This window comes from Chenopodium album, chromosome 16 (assembly GCF_948465745.1).
Source record: "Chenopodium album chromosome 16, dcCheAlbu1.1, whole genome shotgun sequence".
NCBI classification, from domain to species: domain Eukaryota; kingdom Viridiplantae; phylum Streptophyta; class Magnoliopsida; order Caryophyllales; family Amaranthaceae; genus Chenopodium; species Chenopodium album.
In genome coordinates this window covers 7,991,577-8,007,784 of record NC_137849.1, presented here as the reverse complement: position 1 = coordinate 8,007,784, position 16,208 = coordinate 7,991,577, and the positions used below count along the sequence as shown (strand labels likewise).

General features: G+C 32.7%; 2 protein-coding genes across 2 annotated transcripts; both read left to right on the top strand.

Moving 5' to 3' along the window:
* The first annotated feature begins 1,134 nt into the window (after positions 1-1,134).
* LOC145583852 (putative disease resistance protein RGA1) lies at positions 1,135-3,187 on the top strand. Its single transcript, XM_081640814.1, has 2 exons — positions 1,135-1,882; positions 2,016-3,187. The coding sequence occupies exons 1-2, from the start codon at positions 1,135-1,137 to the stop codon at positions 3,185-3,187; spliced, it is 1,920 nt and encodes a 639-aa protein (XP_081496940.1).
* LOC145584829 (uncharacterized) lies at positions 3,109-5,045 on the top strand. The gene is made up of 2 exons (XM_081641619.1): positions 3,109-4,312; positions 4,949-5,045. The coding sequence occupies exon 1, from the start codon at positions 3,252-3,254 to the stop codon at positions 4,290-4,292; it is 1,041 nt and encodes a 346-aa protein (XP_081497745.1). The 5' UTR covers positions 3,109-3,251; the 3' UTR covers positions 4,293-4,312; positions 4,949-5,045.
* The last annotated feature ends 11,163 nt before the right edge of the window (positions 5,046-16,208 follow it).

Below are 16,208 nucleotides of genomic sequence, written 5' to 3'. Positions count from 1 at the left end.
TGACAGATATAATTCAAACCAATTCATTTTCCAATTTGGATTTGGCCTAAATTTTGTTTCCAATCCAATAAAAATTCAAAAGTTGATGCAATTACAACTTGTAAAAATGTAAAATTGTCGTCACTTATTAATATCACCTATGTTATTTGGACTCTTCATTTTATCTCAAGTCCTTTGTGTTAGATCCTTGACAATCTAACAAGGGTATAGACAACATTTGAACTAAAATCATGGAAAATTTTCTCAATTTAATCGAGTCGAACATTTGAACACGTACTTATCACTATCCCTATCATGCTATCACTACCAAAATAAACATGGAAAATTCGAAGCAATATAGCTTCCTAGCCTGGTCAATGACGCGTTGAAATGTCAAATTATTGAATCAATTATTGCATGAAGCATTGATGTTATTGAACACCATCCATCTTTGAATCTTCGATCACCATTACTTTTAGGACAATTTTGCAATGGCTACTACAATATTATTGTAGCCATCGTAATCTTTAAATCTAGACCTTTAAATGTAATATTAAATTTTAACCGTTTATAGAGTTGACTTAATAATTAATACAGTAAAATGATATATTTGTATACAATAAATAAAAATTAATTAGTGTGAATAATTGATCGATTTAAACAATCTTAAAGTTTGATTCCCAAACCTTAATTCCTTTGATTCCGAATTCCGAATTTTGAGTTTCATAGGATGTATTCCATATAATATTGGTGTCAAGGGGTGCATATTTTTTTGCGAGAAAGGCAATACATACTTAATGGTGGAGGATAAAATATCTAATATTCCTATTCTTGATGATAATACAAAGTTAACAATGTTAATTTCTATAGTACAAATAATGGAGATTTGAGTGTTTCGCTTGGTAGAGAAAGCGTAAATCCGATTGTATTTGGCGAGTGGCGACAAAACAGTAAATAAGCAGTTATTTTAAAAATAAACGGTTAACTCTTTTTTTTTTTTTTTCAAAATTTTTAGTCAAACAAATAAATAAACAAGATTTATTCTTAAATTTTTAATGGTTGAGATTGAAAACAATTACAATGGTTACATATTTATTGTAGCCATTGATCGCACACATTTCTTCATTTTCTCGCTAAAAATCTCTGCAACCAAAAATGGATGTTGGAACAATTATGGCTGTTGCTCAAACTTTGGTTACACCGCTGCAGTATACTCATCAGCTCAATGACATCTGCTCCATCATTGGCTACAAATCCAAACTTGAGAGGCTTGGTGGTACCGTCGCTAAAATCGAGTCTGTGCTCGAAGATGCTGAGGCCAAGCAAGGGCTGTCTAAGCAGGAACAACTATATATTCAAGATCTCAAAGATGCAGTTTACGACGCCGATGATCTCTTTGTTGAGTTTGTCACACTTGCTGAGCAGAATAAGCGCACTAAGAAGTTTCGTGTCCTTTCTCTTTTTACCAAGCTTGGTACTGCTTACAATATGACTCAAGGGGTTAAAAAGATTGAGGAAAAGTTGAATGCTATTGTTTTTAGTAATCAATTCAACTTGAAAATCGATCCTAATCCTATTAAGAATCGAAGGCTCGAGACAAGTTCTTATGTGGATGAAGCTGATATCATTGGCCGAGAGCTTGATTTGGAGAAAATTGTTAATTTATTGCTCAATTCTAATGTTCAAATAAACATTTCTTTCCTTTCTATTGTGGGGATTGCTGGGTTGGGGAAAACTGCTCTTGCCCAACTCGTGTATAATGATGCAAGGGTCATAGCCACATTTTCTCTGAGGTTGTGGACTTGTGTCGCGGATGAAAATCAGGAGTTGCTAGACGTACAAGGGGTTCTTAGTAAAATTCTAGCTTCAACTACAGATGATAAGAATCATAAGAAATATGAGGGTTGTACCATGGATGGGTTGCAAAGCCAACTTCGAGCAAAACTTGCTGGAAAAAAATTCTTGCTTGTTTTGGATGATGTATGGACTGAAAATTATGAGCGATGGCATACATTTGACACAATCTTTTATGGAAGCTGGTGAGAAAGGAAGCTGGATTGTGGTAACTACACGTTCACGGGAGACCGCGAGAATTATTGGAGGCAGTCTAACACATGAGCTGCTAGGCCTGTCAAAGGAAGATTCATGGTGTTTGTTCAAAAAGGCAGCATTTAGCCCAAATCATTCAAACCTTCCTAGAGACTTGGTCAAAATTGGCCAAGATATTGTTGAGGAATGTGCTAACGTTCCCCTTGCAATTAGAGTGTTGGGAAGTCTTCTGTTTGGCCAAGAACAAAATAAGTGGCATTCAATTCAGAAGCTGGGATTAGCAAAAGTTAATGGAAAAGAAAACAGCATCATGCCTACATTGAAGTTGAGTTACTATCAACTTGAACCCCCATTAAAGAGTTGTTTCAGCTATTGTGCAATGTTCCCTAAAAATTTCGAGATGGAGAAGGATACATTGATTAGGCTTTGGATGGCACAAGGCTACATCCCGTTAAATGAACCTCAAAGCCCGGAAGATCTTGCGGAGGAGTATTTCTCGGTTTTATTGCGAAGATGTTTCTTTCAAGACATTAAGAAAGATGAAAATTATAATGTTATGTCGTGTAAAATACATGATTTGATGCATGATGTTGCTCAAGAAGTTGTGGGAAAGGAGATTTGTAGAGTGGAAACCATGAATGGGGATGTGGACAAAAAAGTTCGCCATCTCTCTCTTATACAAAGCAAATCTACAAATTATGTTTCTAGTAAGAGCCATGTACGTTCTTATCTTCAATTCGGAGAGTCGTGTAGAGATGTCAAGAAAATGGATCAGCTTTGTGTGGAATCATTACTTGCTAATTGGAAGTTTTTAAGGGCATTATGCTTGAGTAGTTCAGAGATTAAGAGTTTGCCGGCCTCAATTGGTGATCTGATACATTTGAGATATTTAGACCTCTCATACAATGTTGATCTAGAAGTTCTCCATGGGTCCATCACAAAACTATGTAATCTTCAGACTTTAATCTTAAAATGGTGTACAAAATTAAAAGAGTTGCCGAAAGATTTTAGCAAGCTGGTTAAGCTGAGGGTCTTAGATTTACAAAATTGTTATGAGCTGAGTTATATGCCAAAGGGTATGGGTGATTTGACTTGCCTTCACACTCTTAATTGGTTTGTGTTGGGGAAAACGAAATTCACGGAAGAACAAATTGTTTGATGTTCTGGAAGATCTAAAAGCGCTTAAGAATCTAAAAGGTTATCTTGAAATCGGCATCCATTTCATGAAGACTGCTGCAACAGCTTGTAAGATAAAGGGTGAAAAGGAGGGAGGGTGCTTGGGAAACAAGGAACATCTGAACCATGTGTTCTTTGATTTCAGTTATGGTGAGGAAAAGGAAAGGGAGGAGTATGATGAAGCAGTGATGGAAGTGTTGCAGCCACTTAATTCTAGTCTCAAGAGGATAACAGTGAAATCATATCATGGTGTGAGAATGCCACACTGGCCAGGGGAAGATAATTTGGCAACTTTTCTCCTTAATCTTGTTGAAATAAGATTTATTCGTTGTCGGAAATTGCAGCATTTGGGACAATTACAGCTTCCTTGGTTGAAAATAGTGTATGTGCACAATTCCCCAAACCTAACAGCTATTCTAGAGTGTCCTGCATTAGAGTACCTAGATTTAGTCAACTTCAATGAGAGATTGGAAATAATACCAATATCAGGGGCCTCGACTTCTTCAACTGATGACCTTGGTCCCAAACTAAGGGAAATTAGAACAGACAATGTGGCGTGGCTTAATTCACTGCCCATGGACTCTTGTCGGGGTGTTGCAAAGCTGAACATAGGGTGGGACAGGAAGGTGGAGAGTTTAGGTGAAGTTAGGGAGGTTTTCTACAGTTGCTCGTCTTCTCTACAATCCTTGAGTATTGGATATTGCTACAATTTAAAAAGTATTGTATGTGGAGGATTAGAGCAACTCTGTGCCTTGGAGGATTTAGAAATTAGACGTTGCCCTGATCTGAGTCAATCAGAAGAAATAATGAGAGTGCATTCCTTTTGTCAATCCCTCTGCTCCTTGATATTGTTTGATCTCCCTCTGGTAGAATTGCCCGATTGGATACAGTACTTGAAGGTCCTCCAAACCCTTAAAATTTTCGATTGTAAAAGTCTGAAATGTATGCCAAGTTGGATGTCTAAACTCACCTCGCTTAGAGCACTTCAGCTCACATGGTGTTCATCAAGCCTCAAAGAAAGATGCCAACGTTCAACTGGAGAGGATTGGCCCCATATTAAACACATCCCTTACTTTGTTTCACTCTAAAATATGTACATTGTGATAAGGTAATATAATTTTGTCATCTTTATTTTATAAAAATCAAAGTCTATTCTTCAGAATTGCATTGCTCCATCATTTGTATCAAATGTAGCTTAGTTGCTGAGTTCCCTTTCATATATCCGTATTTGAATTTAATTTTAGTGTTGCTTGGATCTGATTTTTGATTTTATGGTTATCTGAAATATAGTGTAGACTGCTTGCTTTTTCCATCATGATCTACCTGCTGACTGCTGCTGGTTGTATCTCAAGTGGCTCTTAGTTTTCATTATCCATGTTGCAAGATGTAAGGATCAAATATACTCTCAAAAACATTTTGTATTATTAAAGAAGCAAATTAATTCAGCCTCTTACAACTTACTCTTGATTATGCTACCATGCTTCCAACTGGTTTCAGGGGTTTTGAGAGTAGAACTTGTCTCTGCGTTTTGAGAGTAGAACTTGTCTCTGCGTTTTGAGAGTAGAAGTTTCATTACTGCAACATTGGCAACATGACGATTATATCTTGGATGAGCTTATGATCTTTCCAGATGTAATGCAGTTTGCAGTAAAATGCATAGCTTAAAGACTTGCTTGTGCACTGATGACTTTCATAGAAAAAAATATTTGTCAAATTTAATTTGTTTTACTTCTTGCTAATGCAGTCTGCAATGGAGGGAGATGGATCGATCTGGGGAGTTTTGTACTTCTGCCAAATTTAAGGAAGTGTTCCCTAGGCACTCATTACCAAATGTCCCAGACTAAGCTAGAGCATTTTTGAAGGTTTAGAGCATCGTCTGTCTAGGAATCTTGGGCTAATATATGACTCAATCAAGGAGCCTAACTCGCGTTTTTGGCCTAAATGTTTCTTCAAGACTGACTGAGTTGCTGCTAACTCCTATCAGAAAATTGTAATGTTTTATATTTGCATGACATTACTTTTCAAATTTTCTTGCATTTTTTTGTTCCTTTTCCAAGTAGTATATGATTAATTGTATAAGCTGAGTTGCTGCTACCATGCTTTCAACTTGTCTCCGGGGTTTTGAGAGTAGAACTTGTCTGTGTTTTGAGAGTAGAAGTTTCAGTACTTTAACATTGGCAACATGACTATTATATCTCGGGGTTTTGAGAGTATAACTTGTCTCTGTATTATTCCAGATAAATTTGGTGTTAGAGGGAGCTTCACGGAGAGCCATGTCTCGCCTCGTTGCAGCATTGAAGTGAGAATATACTCCGTATATGTTAGTATTAATTTACTACATGGCACTATTGCAGCTAAGTTAATTATATGTGCTTTTGCTTGAGTTGAAAATTAATTCTTGCATCATTGTGAAATTTCTTCTGGCAAAGTTCCTTAAAACAAAGTTTCTCTCCCACCAGATACTTGTGATACATTTTTGTATTGTATTACACTTACTATTTTAAACATCCTTGCTTATGAGTAGATGGAGCTTTATGTCAGCTAAGTATTTCTCATGCACTCTGACATAACAATGAAAATGATGCGGTGCTAATGTATTTGCTGCGCTATGCTTAATAATAGTGATAATTTCTTTGAAGGTTGGAGCTTGGACCGGGGCTAACACAACTGTATAGTTGTTTGTTAATTTCTTATGACCCAAAGGTCTTGAAGCTTACCGCTTTTGTGTATGCTAGTATGGTAGTTTTTGTATTGCTGGGCCTTAAATCTCTTTTTTAATTTAATTTAAAGTAGTTTTATCCCTGTGCAAATGTACGGATTTATAATAATAACACTTAAAAATAATAAAAGTCAATTAAAATGGAGTTAGTTTAAATAAAATGGCTTATATATAACATTTTTTTATTTTTGAATTTGAATTCATATCATATCTATCCTTAAAATTCTCTTGTTAGATACATTATTTAAAATATTTTATAAATTATTGTAAGGGGTTGTTCACTCCAGCTTAATTTCAATTCAGTTCAATTATGCTCCAATCAGTTCAGTTCAGCTCCTAATTCCTTCTCTCATAAAATATTCATTTCAGCTCAGTTTAGTTCAGTTCAGCTCCAATCAGTTCAGTTTAGTTCAGTAAATGTGAACATGCCCTAAGTTTTTATTCATTAAATTTTTTATCATGTTATTTTTTAAGGAAAAATAAATAAATAAAAAAGCTAAAAAATATTTAGTCAGGAAAAGTTTTGTTGTGAATGAGACATGTGTAATTAAGGGATAACTCTGGTGATTACTTTAGTATATAGTATAGATAGATTGAAAAAGTTCAACCTATACACTAATTATAATTTAACATATTCAATGGCTCAATGCCAATGCGCAACATTACGTAATTGGAGTCTAAAGAAAGTACAATATTCATCTTACACAAAGGTAGATGCGGATCTTAATCGAGGCGAATAGATGTCTAGACCCCCAAACCTTTCCTAACTAATAGGTTACAAGTAGTATGATGCCTAGTAGTTGAGTATAGAATGAAATTTGTGGCATAACGATCAAGTACAATAATTTTTACACAAGATTAGGGGATCAAACCTTAAATTAAACCCCTCAACTTTTTGGTTTGGTTTGATCTGATTTAATAATTTGACTTAATTTTGACTGCATTTTAATACTAATTTTTAAAGAAAAACATTATCAAAATGGATCTTGTTGGATTCATCTAATCATAAACTTTTTAAATATGTAAGTTTTGTAAATTTTTTTAATACGCTATTAACGCCATTAACGATATTTAACGATAATTAAATGATAATCAAAAGTTCTGATTGATCTGAATCTTTCTAACCTGGTCTAATCTGATCTGATATGAGTTTATTAAGGAATAAATAATAAGTATCTGAAACAAGTTGAAAAGAACAAGTCCTAAGATTTGAGTAATCTTTGTTAAAACATTTAGCTTATGTGGAGTAAAAATCAACAAGTAGTAAGTACACTAGCTTAGTGCCCGTGTGATGCACGGTTTGTAAATCAACTTATTAATTTTTTGAAAAAACATTATTAATCACGTAGGGAAAAAAACTAACATAATTTTCAATTTAGTAATAAAGGGCTCTGTTTCACTAACAAATTAATTATGTCTTTGGTATTTGATTTATTTTATTCCCTTTTATTTTTTTATAATTTCAAAATTTTAATTGAAAAATAAATGAATTATACACCACATAATTATATAAGAGAAATAGACTAAATCATTTCCTATCTCCCGTAGATAAAAACAAAAATTTTATTACCATACCATTCACTTCATCAGCTGTACAATCTAATAATTGCTTTACCCATCATATTCACCAAATCTTTAGACACAATAATAACCTTATACGAAGTATATGACTCACAACTATATACATTTTTTAAAGCAAAACATTGTGTCAAAACAATTACATAATATCCATACAACCAAGCAACAACTGATAGAATATACAAGACAAATATATAGATATGGATATTGGTTAATTTTTATACGAATAAAAGATATTTATTATGATTTTTAAGAATAAAAGACAAATCTCATCAACTACTCAATCATGTATGTAATATATTTTTTTTACAGACATATATTCTTATACTGTAATTATTTAAATTTTGAATGTTAGCATTACATTAATACGAAAATATGAAAATTTATGGTTATAGAAATGAGAATATTCGATCTTCATATAAAATTTCATTAGAAATCTATGTTAATAAAAAAATATTTTAAAATTGTACGGAATCTTTAATTATTATACATGCATAAATTTTTGGCATAATTATTGTTAGGAAAAATATTGTTTAATTTAGGAAAAAAGTTACATTAGACTACTCGCCATTAGAAATGGGTCGTCGTAGCACCAAAGTAAAGACAAAGCCAACAAAACACACAAACACCCAATCCGCAATGCTGAGTTCATAAGCGTAAACAAAACACACCAACATGCTTTCATCCTATCATCACACAACTTACCCTGTTGCACCTGTTTACAAGCATACAACATACAACAAACTCTATAAATAAATAACTAAACAATTTATTTAGCTTGATTATGCATTGAACAGGTTTCCTCCTAACCTGCTTCAATAAAGGGGTATTAACACGGGAGCTAACCGTGCCAGTATAAAAGAACCACTCGTTAGTGTCGGAATTCCTGTGCATAATAAAATGGAAAATACAGCAGAGTTTTGATAAGTAATCTCTTTCACTTTACGTTGTTTACATATTATTAAACTTGGTGATGACTCTCAAAACATAATAATTCAATCAATAATAATTATTCAAACAATTAAACATTCCAATTTAATTCTTGAATAATTAGTGACCACATAACATTTAATGTTGAACCCTTTTTAAATTTACCTCGGTGTCAAAGACACCTAAACACATAATGCGCCGCAAATCCTATCCCTCAGTGTTAGAAACACCTTAAGTGCACTAAGGTACCAAAATATAATTTATTCCTCGTGTACATAGACACTTACATAGCTCCTTTCTCATGCTCATAGCATCAATAAAAATTATATGAACCATAATAAAATTGCCTTTTAATATTCCAAGCCAAAGTAAACATTTAGTTTAATTAAACAACCTTCCAACATGCCAATAATAAAAATATGGTTCAATGACAATATACCAATATCACCAATTACAATAAATAATTTATTTCAACCAATCTTGCTTTACAAATATTTTGCCAAAACCATTCTCAATTCAATCAATTCCAAATCAAATCACCAATCTCATTTCAAATCAATCATTCCAACCAATTCCTAGCATGGCACTAACTTGAAATCAATTAAATAAATCGTAGCATGTTTTTACAAGCTTAATAAATTTTCGAGTACGCGTATGTATCTCAAATAAGCTCTTAAAGTAGCCGATTACATTATAACACTTCTCGAATCAAGTCTCCTACATAAACGGACAATAATACTATGTTAATTACCCTTGTATACATAATTTCCAGCAACTTAAACTCATTTTAAACAACTTATAATAATCTGAAAATTATAGTAAAACCCTTAATTAATCTTTCTTTTCTATGGGTAATTAAACCCTTTTATTTAAAATCACAATTCTACTACTTTAAATTTAATTCCAGCAATAATACTTTGTTAAAAACTCTTTTTAAAAACTTATCAAAATCATATCTTTATATTTGGTTAATAATCAAAATTAATGGGTATTCAAAACCCCAAATTAATTTGTGTAAGAACCCTAAAAATCATAACTTTATGAAATTGAAAACTCTAACTTATAATCTATATAATCTGAAAATTAACACCAAGTATAAAATCTGAAATTATTTCTTTAAATCAATTAAAACATGATTTAATACTAAATGAATCATTTTAAAACCAATAAAACCAAACTCATACTAAAATACATATATATATACACTATGTAACACAAAGAGGAGGAGAGAGAAGAAGAAGAGTGTCACGGTGGGTGTCGGCTGGTAGTGCAGCGGCGGCCGGGAAGCGGCGCCGGAGCTTTGGCTGGACGGCTGCCGGACAGCAGGCAGTGGCAGCGAACCTTCGTAGCTGGGGGTTCCTACGTGAAACAAGAGTAAAGGAGAAATAAAGGGGGAAAAGAAAAAGAAAAGGAAAAGAAGAAAATAATAGAAAAAATAAAATAAAACTTACCCTTTGATTCATGAGTGGCAGAATTTTGGAGATTGAATGAGCATTTATAATGTAGGGTTATTTAGGATAGGTTTGAGCTTTATAAAAATTGTGGACTTAAATAATAGAATAAGTAGCCCGAATGTAAAAATACAATGATTGGGTTTATATGAAGATAAACTATTTTTGGATTGAATACTTATTAATCTAAAAATTAAACCTTGTATTATTTAAATCTCATAATTAAAATAGTTTGACCCAAAATTTATTTTATAACTAAATAAATAATATAAAAAAATACATTAAAAATACGGGGTATTATAGCGAACTGTCGCATGAAAATTTGCGTGCAGTAAGATTGGCTAATATATTTCACTTGTTGGCTGATATGTTTTATGTGTTGGCTGATATATTTCATTTGTTGGCTGATATGGTTTTTGTGTTGGCTAATATGGTGTTTTTTTTTTTTTTTTTTTTGATATGTTCTTTTTGTTGGTTGCTATTAGATATAAGTTGGCTGATATGTTTCTTTAATTGGCTGAAATTTTTATTTAGTTGGCTGATATGTATATTTAATTGTTAGCTTATATGTTTCATTTTGTTCACTAATTTGTTTATTTTATTGGCTTACCTGTTGCTTTTGTTTGCTGATTTCATCATTTTGTTGGCTGATATGCTTCATTTGTTGGCTGATAAGTACCTTTTGTTGGTTAATATATTCTTCTTATTGGCTGATATTTATCTTTTGTTAACCGATATATTCCTTTTATTGGCTTATATATTTTTTATTAATGTCTGATATATCCCTAATGTTGACTGGTAGGAGTATCAGCATCAACTGGCTAATATGTTCATTTAATGGCTGATATGCGTAATTAGTTTTCTTTTCACAACTCATTTTTTTTTTCCATTTTCTCCTCACCGCTCACGCAAGCACAACTCCCATGTTCCCCTAATTCATCAACACCAACAAACCACCGGCTGCTCCCCAACTGCCGCCCAACCAGCCACCCCGCCGCTAGCTGCTCCCTAACTGCCGCCTAGCCAGCCACCATCAACCAGCGTACTCTACCAGTAGAGAACCGCCACCAAAAACAACCACCGTCCACAACAGCCACGACTGTAATTGCACCTCCCCTGCGACCTGCACCTCACTAATGAATTGCACCTCACCACCGTCCACAACAGTCGCGACTGTAATTGCACTTCACCAGCGGTTCGCGGCCGTTGAAGAACGAAGTACTCTCTGTTTATTGAAGAAGTGAACGTTGAAGAACCCTAACAATTCGATAAGTTCTGGATTCTTCATGGCCTTTGTTTAATCCATTGAGATCCTTGAGGTATGGTCTGATAATCTTGAATATGAGTTTTCTTGATTCGATCTTTGATCGACGATTACTCCTTCGTTGCAATGGATACGGAGTTCCCTGGCGTACTTTTCCGGCAATGCTTTGAAGATCATTCAATTAGGGTTAACGTTGCCGCACGAACTATTGGTTGCTGACTGCCGCACCCAATAGTTTGTGTTAATAAAAATGTTAACTTTGTTGATTCCGAAGTATAAAGTATTTCCTTTGTCCTCAATTGTTGACTCTCAACTCTCAAGTCATATATCACTTTGTTAAACTTTTATGTATGAGATTAATGTATTAGAAATTAATACAAATAGAGTCTAAAATAATTCTTTGGAGAATAAAATTATGATCCCGTATATACATTTATGTGACGGGGAAAGTTAAATAGACGAACAGACCATACATAAACTCTAACTTCTCATGTACTCATAGAGCCACCAGACACCTATACAATGGATGACTTATTTCTATAACTTTTACCTTAACAACTAAATATCATCTCTAGTTTTAAAATCCACGCACATGTATAAATTTTTTATTTCTGACTTATTTAATACTTCCTCCGCTTCTTTTTAGTTGACATGTTTTTTTAGTCACGTTTGCCAATGCACAAGTTCATTTGTTAATATCTTTAATTATTGAAAAGCAAAAATTATAAAAAGTTGATATTAGAAAATATATCCCACGACGAATCTAACAAGATCCCACATGATTATATTTTTCATTAGGTATAAATCACAAAACACGGTCAAAGAGAGATGTGTGAATAGTGCTAAAGTTGAAAAGTGTCAACTAAAAAAAACGAAGGTAGTATACAATGTGGGCATGTGGCACATGTATAAATTTTTCGTACCTACAGTTGGATTTGTCTTGAATTCTTGATGTTATATTTTTCAAATATTAATACTCCCTCTCTTAAAAATTAAGTTGTACGAGTACCAATTTTTCTGATATACTTATTAATACACAAGTCTGACTATAAACAAGTTTAACCATAAAATTATAATTTATAGTAGTATTATTAATAAATGTACTGATGTAAGAATATTATATCAGATAGATTGTGTAAATACAGTATAGCCTTGGAAGTCATGTAGTGACGTAACGAACATCGTATTACTTTGAGTTCTGACTTAAGAAAATAGAGATAGATTGAGTAAAAAAATCAAGTGAGACTATATTGTGTATATTACCTCATTATTGATTATTGTGCTCATATTTAAGAAAATATATTATATGAAATACTTAATTATTTTAACAATGTTAATAGATTGTTCACTTTGTTGATTTTAGAGTATTGAACATTTCCTTTGTCCTCATTGTTGACTCTCAAGTAGTGGTGATAAAGATCAGCTTGGTCCAGCTCGACTCGATTTTTGGGCGGGTTTACTATATAGAAGTTCATCCCAAAGTCAAGTCAAGTCCAAAATGATTATCGTTTTGGGTGGGCCGATTTTTAGGTAATTTTTAGGCCCGGTCAAATAAAGCTCGCTACTTCGCCAGGCCAGATTCAATTATCGCAAATTATAATATGCACCCTTGTGCACACAGAACTACGTGCACCACCAATGAATTGATGCCACGTAGTTAGTAGTTACCAGCTGTAGGTTTCTTCTTTCAAATTCTCAATGTTCTTCCCTTTTCTCCTATTTCACGTGTTCTAATTTCTCTCTCCTCTATTTTCTCTCTCCTCCACTTTTCTCTCTCCTCCATTTCTCTCTCCTCCATTTTTCTCTCTTCTTTTTCATTGAATGCGTGCACTTATCTCCATTATATTATTGATTCCTCTATTTTTTTTATTTAATTTGTTCATCATTGGTATCATCGCGATGGATTTAATTTATGTACATTTGGTTCTCGACACTGCAGGTTGATTTCGTTATTTATTTGATAATTATTGCTGATTAGGTTTTTTTTGTTGTTGATTCTAGTTATTGATTTTTCATTTTGCTATTGATTCTAATACTATTCTGAGCGGATAATTTTTAGGTTTAATTAGTTTTAATTTCATGTAATTCAATTGATTAATTGATCAAACGATTGATTAAATTTTAATGAAGCGGTTGCTGAAATTTGCAATTAGATTTTAATTTCTCATTGTTTATTTTTTTTTATTTTTTTATTAATTGTGATGAATTTGATCAATTGTTGATTAAACTATTGAACACTTTGTTAGAATTCGTTTAATATGATTCTGAACATTCAGTTCATATGATTACTTACTGCAGAATTTATGTTATCAATTTGGAAGATATTCATATATTTTAGTTGTTATTTGTTAATTATTGATTAATTTGAGATTTGATGTTAATTAAGTTGTTGAAAGTGTGTTGAACTTGATTTTTGATTTTAATTGCTTTTTTTTTTTTTATGATTTCAAGTTTCATTTATAATTTAATTGTTAAATTGATCCTTTAATTATGAATTTATGAATATAATTTGTTTATATCATGTATTTGAACATTTTGTTCATATAATTCGAGTAACGGACTTTCCATTGTATTTATTATCAAAATTGTTATTAGCAGAATCATTTTATGAACAATGTTTCTATTTTATGAACATTTAGGATACTTTAATGAGCCTTTTCGTTTTACATAATTCTTTGAGTTTGTATATATGCTTTTTAGATTATAATTGTAAACGTAATTAATTATGAACATTTTTTTCCTGTATTTGAACTTTGCTGTTTGATTTTTGAACACCAGTAATGGTTATTATGAATTGTGTTTGTTTATTGCAGTTAAAACGCATGGAGTTGTTTATAAGGAAAGTTTGAAGGCTGAACAGCATTTTGACAGTGTCATCAGGTGTAGAAGTTTTTGAAGTGTGTTTAGTGATTTGTGGTTGGGGTTCAAAAGTTTTTGTAGGGTGTTCAGTGGTTTATGATTGAGGTTCAAAAGTTTTTGTAAGGGGTTCAGAGGTTTTTGTGGGGTGTTCAGTGGTATGTGGTTGGGGTTCAAAAGTTTTTGTAGGGGGTTTAGAGGTTTTTGTAGGGTGTTCAGTAGTTCGTGGTTAGGGTTTAGAATTTTTTATAGGGCGTTCAGTGGTTTGTGGTTGGGGTTCAGAAATTTTTTAAAAGGGTTCAAAGATTTTGGTAGGGTGTTCAATGCTTTGTGGTTGGCGTTCAAAGGTTTATGAAGGTGGTTAAAATGTTTTTAAAGGGTGTTCAGTGGTTTGTAAATGGTGTTCAGAAGTTTTTGTAGGGGGGTTAGTGGTTTTTGTAGGGTGTTTAATGGTTCGTGGTTGGGGTTCAGAATTTTTTGTAGAGTGTTCAGTGGTTTGTAAATGAGGTTCAAAAGTTTTTGTAGGGGGTTTAGTGGTTTTTGTAGGGTGTTTTAATGGTTCGTGGTTGGGGTTCAGAAATTTTTTGTAGATTGTTCAGTGGTTTATGGTTGGGGTTCAGAAGTTTTTTAAGAGGGTTCAAAGATTTTGGTAGGGTGTTCAGTGGTTTGTGGTTGGCGTTCAAAGGTTTTTGAAGGTGTTTAAAATATTTTTAAAGGGTATTGAGTGGTTTGTAAATGGGGTTCAGAAGTTTTTGTAAGGGGTTTAGAGGTATTTGTAGGGTGTTTAGTGGTTCGTGGTTGGGGTTCAGAATTTTTTGTAGGGTGTTCAGTGGTTTATGGTTGGAGTTCAGAATTTTTTGGTAGAGGGTTCAAAGATTTTGGTAGGGTGTGCAGTGGTTTGTGGTTGGCGTTTTGAGGCTTTTGAAGGTGGTTAAAATGTTTTTAAAGGGTGTTCAGTGGTTTGTAATTGGGGTTCAAAGTTTTGTAAGGTTGGTTCAGTGTTTTCTAGTGGCTTATCATGAAATTCTAGGGGCTTATCAGAAGTTTATGGGGGCTTTTGTATTGCTTCTGGTGTCTTATCAGAAGTTTCTAAGGGATGTTCAGAAGTTTCTTAAAGGTGTTCATTAGTTTGTCTATAATTAAATGTTAAACAACAAAAGAAGGAAATACACAACATCCAAAAATAATTATTATTTCACACCAAAAAACTTGATAAAATTTATTCAGAAATTATTACTTCATATATATATAGACATAAAGACAACGTATATGAACATAAAAAATGAGTTATGTTAACAAAAATATGAAGGTAATGGATATGGAACGATTAACATCAGATTTGCTAATTTTATTACACAATCCACCAAAATTGGTCAAAAAGCTCAAAAAAAAAAAGCAAATATCCATTTTTTATTTTACAAAATACAAGAAACTTTATATTAAAGTGGATAGAGAAAGTAGAGTTCAATTGTTGAAAATTTTTGAGCTTCTAGTCATTTAGAGGTAAAAAAAAAAGGGAGAATCAAAATTGTCAATGAGGGAAACAAATTTCCAAATATAAAATAAAATAAGAAAAAAAAAAAGAGGAAAGATGAAAATTTAGATTTTCAATGAAAAAAGATAATATCAAATTCAATGGTAAAAACAAAAAAAAAACTGACTGGGCTTCTTACTATTGGGGGTGGGCTTCTTTATGTTGGGCGGATTCTTCTGGGCTGGGCGCATATTGGGCCTGGTGCACCTATTTCTAGGTGCACCATGGTGCATAGAATACCAATTGTTCAATTATAGGATATTTGAGAAAATAGTTTTGACCTGAACAGGCCCGACATAGTGGGCTTAACTTTTCTCCTTAAACCCGGCTTGGCTCACCCAATTATATTTTACTTTATTAAATTTTGATCAATAGAAATTAATGAGATAAATTAATATGAGTGAACATAAAATAAATTTGTTTTTATTGAATGTAAAATTATGATCTCTTATTAACATCTATATATATATATATATATATATATATATATATATATATATATATATATATATATATATATATATATATAAATTCAACCTCTCACGCACTGATAGAACCAACCACCCATAAAGGGCATACACCTATTCAAATATACAATAGACGACTTCTTTCTAGAACTTTTATCTTAACACCTAAATCTCATCTCTAGTTTTAGAATCCACATGGTGACAT

Excerpts from the sequence above, each read along its gene's own strand:
- LOC145584829 (XM_081641619.1), top strand. The coding sequence starts at position 3,252 with ATGAAGACTGCTGCAACAGCTTGTAAGATAAAGGGTGAAAAGGAGGGA.
- LOC145583852 (XM_081640814.1), top strand. The coding sequence starts at position 1,135 with ATGGATGTTGGAACAATTATGGCTGTTGCTCAAACTTTGGTTACACCG. Across the intron at positions 1,883-2,015 it reads GAATCATAAGAAATATGAGG|CTGGTGAGAAAGGAAGCTGG; the intron begins GTTGTACCATGG and ends CTTTTATGGAAG.